The 10,045-nt window shown below is 41.0% G+C and overlaps 1 protein-coding gene across 11 annotated transcripts in view; it reads left to right on the forward strand.

Annotated features, from left to right (window-relative positions):
- The window catches only part of POMGNT2 (protein O-linked mannose N-acetylglucosaminyltransferase 2 (beta 1,4-)), a 28,200-nt gene extending 21,509 nt beyond the window's left edge, over positions 1-6,691 (forward strand). For all 11 annotated transcript variants that reach the window (XM_087946122.1, XM_087946123.1, XM_087946125.1 and 8 more), the window contains one exon: positions 4,445-6,691. In XM_087946122.1, coding sequence (XP_087802248.1) covers positions 4,536-6,272 — 1,737 coding nt within the window. In that variant the 5' untranslated portion in view covers positions 4,445-4,535 and the 3' untranslated portion in view covers positions 6,273-6,691. The remainder of the gene's footprint in view (positions 1-4,444) is intronic.
- Positions 6,692-10,045: the final 3,354 nt, after the last annotated feature.

Here is a 10,045-nt window from a genome sequence, read left to right on the forward strand (position 1 = left end):
TTTTGATCCAATCTCAAAATTCCATAGAGCTCAAATTTTGTGCCTTGATTAAAGTGATGAAGCGAATCACACAGCTATCATGGAGATAGTTAATGCTTATTGTTAGAAATCGGTTCATGAAATTTTAAATGTATACAATTTACTTTTTTAGATTTCTCTGTTATCATTGTTATGTATACTTTTGACAGAGTTTCATTATGGATATTCAATTATTCTTAAAGCTAATGGACTTGCAGGCCAAACCCAATGATGATAATTAGAAATAAAGCTACAGCGTCCAGTACAAAGAGTCTTGTAATTTCTGACTCACAATTGGGCCCAAAATTTCCATTACTAAGCAAGGCAATTGTTAAGTGAGTCTCACCTAAACCTTTTCATCACATTTGTTAAACAAATCTCTCCAATTATTAAGTGGATCTTGTGGTTGTTAAGCAGTTTTCCCTATTGACTTTGTTTATCAGAAGCCAGTTGCAAGGTTGCAAATGACAAATGACTCAGGGACTCAGCAATTGTATACATGCTGGTTGTCTAGTGCCGGAATTTTGAGCATGTGACTATAAGGGTGCTGCCACTGTCATAAGTGCAAGAACAATTTTTCCATTTTTTTCAATGCCATTGTAACAGTCCTAAATTAATGATTATTTTTGAGGGCTATCTTGTAATGTAATTCATGATAATAAATCAGCTTCAGACCATACTGTCAGTGTTCCAGCTGACAAACCCAACCAAGTTGAGACGATCCAATCTCTGAATGCAAAATTTGTTGAGTACATCAATTTGGCACTGATGAGGATAAAACCAGATCTGGCTAATTCCTGCACAAACCCACATAAAGTACAGAATTCTCTCTCCCCCTATTAGTGCAGGTCACATTGTCCAATTGAGTGTCATTGTATTGTTATGAGAAAAAGGTTTTGGGAAATATTTGCCAACTGTCCTTGGCTCTCATGGATTAACTTCTTGATATCTAGAAGCCTACATTCCATCTCATCCTTCCCTCCTACCTGGTTCATTGGCAAGCTGAGAAATGATAATAGCTACAACAGCATAAGCATGCTTCAAACTTGATAGGTGGACAGCCCTAAATTATTGGAGATATCTGGAAAATAGTAAACATACATTGTTACTATTTATATTTAATACCTCCCTGGTGGGCCCCTGGCTTGCGAGGGTATTTTGCATGGAACTGTAAGAGATCTGATCTAATATCAATGTTCCAACTGATGAACCCAACCAGAGCAAGCATGGTTGAGACAATCCAATCTCTGAATACAAAACTTTATTGAAAACATCATTTCAGCATTGATGAGAGCAAAACCAGATGTAGCTAATTCCTGTGCAAACCTATATAATTAAAAGTATAGAATTCTCCATTTCCCTATTAGTACAGTTAGTAAAGTTTTTAATTTTGGCAAAGTGTCCTTGGCTCTCATGGATATTCTGAAGTGTCCTTGGCTCTCATGGATATTCTTCTTGATGTCTGGAGCCTACATTCCATCTCACCGTTCCAGGGGTGGGCTTCAAAAAATTTAGCAACCGGTTCTCTGCCTGGTTGCTGGGTGGGCATGGCTGTGGTGGGCATGGCCTAGTCGGCCTCTTGAACTATCCTGGCTTGGGAGAGAAAACAGGCTGCAGGGGTGAGGCATTTTTGCCCTTCCCTGGCTCTGGAGGCTTACCTTAAGCCTCTGGGAGGGTGAAAATGGCCTCCCTGGGCTCCAGAGGCTTTCTGGAAGCCAGAAATGTTCCTGGCATTTTGGAGCCTCTGGAAGGCCCATTTTTTGCCCTCCCCAAGCTTTTGCGCAGACTCTGCACTTACCTGGAATCCAAAATGTGCCGCGTGGGGACTCCTGGGAGGGTGAGGGTGGGGTGGACGGAGTAAGCCAGGGCTGGGATTTGCCAGTTCACCAAACCAGCCATAAAATTAACAACCAGTTCGCCTGAACCAGGGAGAACCGGTAGCAGACCATCCTGGCACCCTCCCCTCTCCCCGGCTCATTTGCATGCTGAGAAGCAATAATTGTTGCAACAGCATAAGATATCTGGAGATTTAACACACAAATTTTATTTAAAACAAAAGGGAAATGTTGCCTTAGGAAAATAAGAAAATAAATGTTTTGGCGCTACATATATGGGAGACAGTTATTACCTAAAACAGTGTTTGGAAACATATGGAAAGCTTTGAGAATTGTGGACTTCAATTCCCTTGAGGAGTTCTGAGTGTTGAAACACCTTAAAGTTGCCACAGTTAAGAAACATTGCCCTAATATGTAGAAAAACCCTTTGAACTCCTTTCTAGAGAAGTGGAGTGTGTTTGTTTAAATATGAGCTAAGATCAGGTTTAGCATAAAATCCAAATGGATTCTTATTGGCTGGAACCAATGCAGTCTGGTTAATTAATTAACAGTTAAATTTATTTGGGCAAAGTTAGGAAAACACAGTTTTATCAATTTACTGTATTTTTTGCACTATAAGAATGCACTATATAAAAATGGGTGGAAATGTCTGTGCATGTTAGAGAGCTAATATTGCAGCAGGGGAGGGGGTTGGTGTGGCCATTCGCTGCCGCTGCCTGTCACCACTGCCACCATTCACTGCCGCCAGGGAACGCTGGAGCCTTTGCTGCTGAGCAGCTGATCTGTGGTTGGATCGGCCTCCCGGAATACTGCCGATCAGCTGATCTAGGCAGTGGGAATTGCTTCCGCCGCACCAATCACTGCCGCTGTTTGCCACTACCAAATGGCGGCAGCAGCGATAGGCGGTTTTGGTGGTAGGTGGCAATCCCCGCTGCCTAGAACAGCTGATTAGTGGTATTCCGGGAGGCCAATCCAACTGCCAATCGGCAGCGAGACTACAATGTTCCCCAGTGGCAGCAGCTCAGCTCAGTTGACCGGTGGTGGGTGCAATAGAGCAGAGCCCTGACGAGCCATGTGCTGGGGCTGTGATAACATGCTGAAGCTGACCAGGCTGTTTGCTGTTTGCTGCAAGGATGCTAGCCAGATAAATACCAGTTTGATGCTGGGAGGCAGAGGCAGATTTTTTCCCCTTGTTTTCCTCCTCTAAAGCTAATGTGCGTCTTATAGTCCGAAGAGCTTTATAGTGCGAAAAATACGGTACTTATGGAAATGAGATTATAGCTTATTTTAGTAGTTTTACAGTATACCTGTCAGATAGTTTAATCAACTTTACTTTGATTTTATAGTTGATATTTTTCATTGAGATAATTGTGTAAACTGCCACTTTCTCTTCACTTTTTAAAAATAATCAGCACATTGACACTTACAGCTTGTCACCAGAAGTTATCTAGACAGGACTTAAGAGAGAAGCAAAAACATGTTGCAATTGTCTTATCTGTGAACAAATATTGATACTTTGGAAAATAAAGAAACACTGTGGCACTTGATACTTCCTTTTTGTTAATTACATTATCAAAAAACAACCCCCTAATGTAAATTACATACTGACTTGCCAGCTTTTACAAACTTTCATGGTCTAGGCCAGCCATTTTCTTAATTCATTCATTGTAGTTCTAAGTCATGGTGTATAATTTAGGTTTATATGTCATGTGCTCCTTTCTACATGTTCAATAAATCATGATTGCAACAAACCATGAGTTAGTACATTATGTCCAGCCAGCCAGTTAGTTGCCACACTTCCCACTGAACTCAGTGGATTCTCTTCCTTATTAAGATGGTCCATTGATATCAATCAGATGAAGGAACCAGAATTCCCTAGCCAGCCTGCTTGCTGGGGAATTATGGGAACTGAATCCATTTTTTCCTATCCAGCTTATCTAGCTGACTATTTTAAAAGACTCTCATAATTTGAAAACAAAGGAGGCTTAATTTCCTACCTGGATCCATCAGGTTCTTCTGCAGTAGATTATTTGCAGTTTTTTGGCACTGATGTGATGGATGCAGGGTTAGAGTTGTAAAATGTTTCTATTGGGCTAGCATATCCATTACGCAATAATTCTATACATACAAAAACTCAAAGATTCTCATTTCTTTGCTTGTTTTTTTGCTGCAAGAAATAAGATACAAAAATAAAAACAAATTACATATCCAGTTTTGAGCATAATAAAATAAAGTTGATGTGGCTATAAGTATGCTTTCTTTCATAAAAGTTTCCATGAGTGAAGTTTTATATGAGCACTTTAAGAGCAGAAATTGTTTGCTCGTATGTAGCCTCTATTTATCAATCTGTAACATAACATGTATTTTTGTTTAGAGAGCAAGTCTAAAATTAGAGTGAATCTGTTTGCAGCAGCTGTTTCAAAGAATATTTTTAAACATTATCTGCAATCCTTCTTGCACAAAAACTGAAAAATGTATTAAGAGTGGAGAGGGCAAGATGGAGATTAGCCATTATTCCTATACAACAACATAATGAATTATAGAGGACTGTTATAACTATAACTGTTTTTGCTCTTACTTTATTTTTGTAGGTCTCTGCTCCATTATGATAAAGAAGACTGAGAATGCATCCCTCTTCCTTAGTGTTTACCACCTCCCCACTTGCTAGGACCTGGGTCCAGAATGAACATAGCAGCAGTGTTTAACGCCTTGCTAGTGTGTGTCGTTGCTGCTGTGCTATGGAAGTATATAAAACTGCATGATTATGTCTTTGTGCTGGAAGAGGAGCTAGTCCTCATGCGCCAGTCTCAGGAAAACTCTCAGGTCAGCATTGATTATCATGCTGCACTTCAAGCTCTAGTAGAAGATGGCACCAAAATGGTGTGCACTGGCAGGATGCATACTGACCGTATATGCCGTTTTGAGTCTCTTTGTTATTCCACCGAAGCTGAGGAATTTGTTTTCTTCCATGGCAGTTCTTCTGTCATGCTTCCAAACTTGGGCTCCAGAAGATTTCAACCTGCCCTGCTTGATCTCTCCTCAGTGGAGGACCATAATACCCAATACTTCAATTTTGTAGAACTACCTGCTGAGGCTTTGAAGTTTATGCCAAAGCCTGTTTTTGTTCCTGATGTAGCACTGATTATGAATAGGTTCAATCCAGATAATTTGATGCACATTTTCCATGATGATCTCCTTCCAATTTTTTATACAATGCAGCAGTTCCCAGATTTGGACTTGGAGACGAGATTGTTCTTCATGGAAGGCTGGGGTGAAGGACTACATTTTGAGCTATACAAATTGCTTAGCAGCAAGCAACCACTCCTAAGAGAGCAGCTTAAAACACTTGGGCGGCTCCTGTGCTTCACGAAGTCTTATGTGGGTCTATCTAAAATCACAACCTGGTATCAATATGGTTTTGTTCAGCCCCAGGGGCCAAAAGCCAACATCCTGGTCTCTGGCAATGAGATCCGACAGTTCAAAACATTCATGATGAAGAAGCTAAATGTGAGCTTGGAAGCAATACCTAGTGAGGAATATATAATAGTATTCAGTCGAACCATCAATAGACTAATCCTAAATGAGGCAGAGGTAATTTTGGCACTTGCCCAAGAATTTCAGATGAAAACCATTACCATTTCCATAGAAGACCATACATTTTCAGAAATAATACGCTTGATTAGCAATGCATCCATGCTTGTCAGTATGCATGGAGCTCAACTTGTGATGTCTCTCTTCCTGCCAAGAGGAGCCACTGTTGTGGAACTCTTCCCTTTTGCTATAAATCCTGAACATTATACACCTTACAAGACATTATCTACCCTTCCTGGCATGGATCTTCAGTACATTTCATGGCAAAACACTGAAAAGGAGAATACTGTGACTTATCCAGACAGACCCTGGGATCAAGGAGGAATTGCCCATTTAAACAAAGCAGAACAGGATCGCATTATAAAGAGCAATGAGGTTTCCCGGCACCTGTGTTGCCACAACCCAGAATGGCTTTTCCGTATATATCAGGACACCAAAATTAATGTTGCTTCCCTTATCCAGATGATCAGGCAAACAGTAAAAACCAAACCAGGACCTAAGAAGAAAAAATGGACTAATGGCCTCTATCCAGGCAAAGTTAGAGATACTAAATGCCAAGCCTCTATCCAAGGTACTAGTGAAGCTAAGCTTTCTGTATCTTGGCAGATCCCTTGGAACCTGAAATACTTGAAGGTCAGAGAAGTAAAGTACGAAGTTTGGATTCAGGAGCAAGGAGAAAATACGTACATTCCTTACATTTTGTCCCACCAAAACCATACATTTTCAGACAACATTAAGCCATTCACAAACTATCTGGTGTGGATCCGATGCATTTTCAACAAAAATCTCCTTGGGCCCTTTGCAGATATGTTAGTTTGCAGCACATAATTGTTCTCTAGCTACTAGCTTCAAACAAGGCAAACCCAATCTTAGTATCCTATCATTTAAGAAGATGGATAAGAACTTGCAGACCATGATAGTGCCTATGTGCTTACTTTATTGCATTTTGAATGTCTTCTCTGTTCTGTGTAACATTACATCCAGTTGGTAGATAAACTCTCTTAGTTATTTAAAGAGGCAAAAGGAATGAAGCTACAAATCAGAGTGGAATAATGGTTTTATCTTGACTGTTCTAGGAACTTTTCTGTTTCTTGTGTGATAAATCTTTTAAACCTAGCTTTATACTGGAATTTGGTTATGTCATTGGATGTACAATTTTTAACTTATTTCTTGTTTGTTTCCTCAAAGGTCTGTATTTCAGAGCAGAAATTTGGTGCCAGAATATTTATTAAATTGTTGAAAACCTATTTGTCATTGCCTCCATTGACAATCCAAAAAGAAATCCTTAGACTCCATTAAAATAGAGAAAAGTACTTTTACTGGATTTGAAGTGATAGCAACAAAAGGAAAGCAAGATCTGAGGCAAATAGGCATGAAAATTACATATTGAAAGTTATCCCAAGTTCCCTCCCCCAGGAGTCCAGACTGGTCATCCAATCTCAGGTGTGTATAATGTCATGTGGGGTACATCTTCAGGTGGTTTCTCACACATCTGGTATGCCAAGACGGTTGACCTTGGCTTAGAGATAAGTGTATGCAGTTGCACAGTAAGCAGGAAAGCGTTCCCTTCTTTTTAATTCACACTGAAACATCTTACTCCAGCATCCTTCCCTCCCTCAATACCAATACCTTCCCCTCGTTTTTATGGCAGCAGACAAGAGTCAAGCAGCAAAAGATGTCAGGAAAACTTTTTGGAGGCTGACACTATTCAAGCATCTCCTTATTTGTCTTTGATATTTATGCATTACTCTGTTCAATATGAATAGGACATCAAATGCTGATATGGTTGAAAAAGCCAACAAAAGATGAAGTTTCAAAATGACCTGTTATTTATAACAAAAAGTGCAAGGTTCTCACAAAATCTTTTTCAACCAAATGTATTGAAAGGGGAAAATCTCTGGAATTTTGGTAATTAGTCATATTTACTTTAGCATAAAAGTGGAGATTTCTTGGTCATCTTTCTAACCACCTATTGATACAGTGGGAGGTGGCTACCAGTTTCCCTGATGGATAATATAGGCGAAGCTTTGCCAAAAATCTTCCTGATTTTTATGCACTCCAAATCTCCTTAGCTTTAGCTAACAAAATAAATACTCAGGGATTTTGAGAGTTCAAAAATACCTTGTGGCTGCAATTCCGCCTTTTCTTCACACAAGTACTGACTGGAAAAAGGTAATCCGAATGATTTGTAGATGAGAGTGAATGGGAGCAGTGTCTTCCCTTTCCATTTGCACTTTCCCAGCACTAGATGATGAATAAATGGAAGGTAATTGATTCAGTATATAAAATTTGAAGTACATTTAATATTGAGTGTGTAATATGACTGCTGTCCTTTTTTAACAGTGGTTCATTTTCATTTCATAATTACTTTCAGCAAGTAATTTATTCCACATCCCCTATAATATCGTCCTCAATCTTGTCTTATAATTATGAGATTCATCCAGAATTATGAAATCTATTCAAATGGTTATTTTCCCATAGTATTATTTGCAAAACTGCCATCAAAGCATGTAGTATTTGAGAAATCAAGGATTATCTCAGCATTGTTGCTGTACCCATGAACTTCTATAGAGCTTCTTAAAATAACAACCAGTTATAAATATTTCAATATTGTTTAGGGTTGTCCTCAAGAAATGGTCAAAAATGCTAGCATGGTGATTGCAATAATATGATTGAATCTCTGCTTTTTTATGTTCTGGACATACAGTGAAATTTCTATTGTACCATCATTGCTATCATCTTAACTTGTTTGAATCTTTCAGGCTGATATTATGGGTTATATTGAATGGGCTTATTCTGTCTTATGATTCACCTCTGGTGTTGCAGTGCAGCTGCGGTCATCTGGTATCCCGTTCCATTCCAGCACAGGCAGCAATAGGAACTGGGAACTTCCACCTATGACTCTATACAGAGTCCAGTAGCTTCCCTCCCCGCCATGCGTCTTGGTGCGGTGCACGTTGATATCATGAAGTGCACTTCTTCCTTCTGAACATCAAAAAATGTGGACCTGGCTAGTGAGCAGTCGCTTTGAGGATCCAATATTACATACATCTTCACTGCTTCTTCTGGGCATCCATCTGCATAGACTTTGGCTAAGCAGATCTGACGACACGAGTGAGGGGCTGGTGTGCCATTGCACACCACTATGCAATTGACACTCACCACTGGCTCTGAGTGTGCTTCTGTAGCATGTTGAGGCTCCTTGTTCAAAGGAGGGCTATGAGATGTCTGCAGTGGTGGATCGGTGTCTGGATACAGCACAGACGGATGCGTGTCACTTGCAGATATGACATTGCACTTTGGCTGTGCAGTATTTGGGCAAGTGTTTGGATTTGCACCACTTGTTCCAGAATTGGAGCTCTTTTATCAACTCTTTCATTTTGGACAGGGATTTTGCTGCAAACCCCTGGCACCTGTTCAGCGAATGTCGAGTGTGGTGCAAAGGACAAAACTGGCTTCTCTTTGGAGTAGGAGATCTAAATTGGGTTGTATCTGATGAGTTCTCTCCCAAACTGTATGGATGAGGAGTCGATCTTGGTTTTATGGACAACCATGAAGGGTTTTTCCCTTGCAGTGGGCGTAGGGCCTGTGGATGGTATATAGTTGCTGTTGTATCTTTTTTCATTGGGAGAACTAACAGCTCTGAGTCCGCGGGGCCTGGGGGTGTTGCACACTGTTGCCTGGTGGGCCACAAATTCTTTGAGAAGAGTAAAGGGTATATAGTTGTGGCGACCCTTGGCCATGAAGGCATCAGACAACTGGAGCCATTGTTCAATTAGCACCTGTGGGAGTTTTCGAATGATTTTGTTTTGCATGTCGACGTGGTCAAGACAAGCGAGTCCCGGTAACCAGGGATCCCGTTGTGCTGCTTTCAATTGTATAAGTATATTAGAGAGTTCTGCGACCAGGTGAGGCCTGTTGATAGGAATTTTAGGAAATCTGTGGAGGCTGTTCAAGAGTGTTGATTCTACAGCTGTGGGAGCGCCATACAGCTCGTCAAGTCTTTTCCATGCCAACCGTAGGGCAGCCTTTGGGTCGTCTAAGTGGGAGGCATAAAGTGCCTTCGTTGCTTTGGCAGACTGTGGCCCTAGCCACGTTATCAAGTGTACAAGTACTTCATCGGGTTTCAGGTGTGCATCCTGAATGATTCGGAGGAAAATTTTCTTCCAGAGGAGATATTCGCTGCCTGGCTCGTCAGAGAATTTGTATACCCCGTTGGAGGCCAAATCTAGCTTTCCTCTCCTTATGACCAACTCTCTCCAGTAGTCTGCATCATCTGTAGAGGTGGATAGGGTAAGGGGCATTGATGTAGAGGGTGGGTTCGGGTTGTATATCAACAACGGGTTGTAGTGTTCCTCCCAGTGCTTACGGAGGATGTTGTCCTGCCATTTCAGAGCCTATGACGGAGCTTCGTGCTGCTGTGTAGGCTGGCCATGATTATCTTGTTGTGCCTGAGAGCTCAGGTAGTGTGGAGGTTGTGGCTGGAATGGTACTGCCTGTGGATTGAGTGTGGCAGATGTCGTTGGTTGCATGTCTACTTATTGAGAAGTCGTGATCACTGGTGGGCTAATCTGCTCGCTCGGCAGACCATGAGATGTTGG

This window comes from Notechis scutatus, chromosome Z (assembly GCF_049901735.1).
Source record: "Notechis scutatus isolate UNSWTSFEM ecotype Mainland chromosome Z, rNotScu1.2, whole genome shotgun sequence".
In the NCBI taxonomy this organism is placed as follows: Eukaryota; Metazoa; Chordata; class Lepidosauria; order Squamata; family Elapidae; genus Notechis; species Notechis scutatus.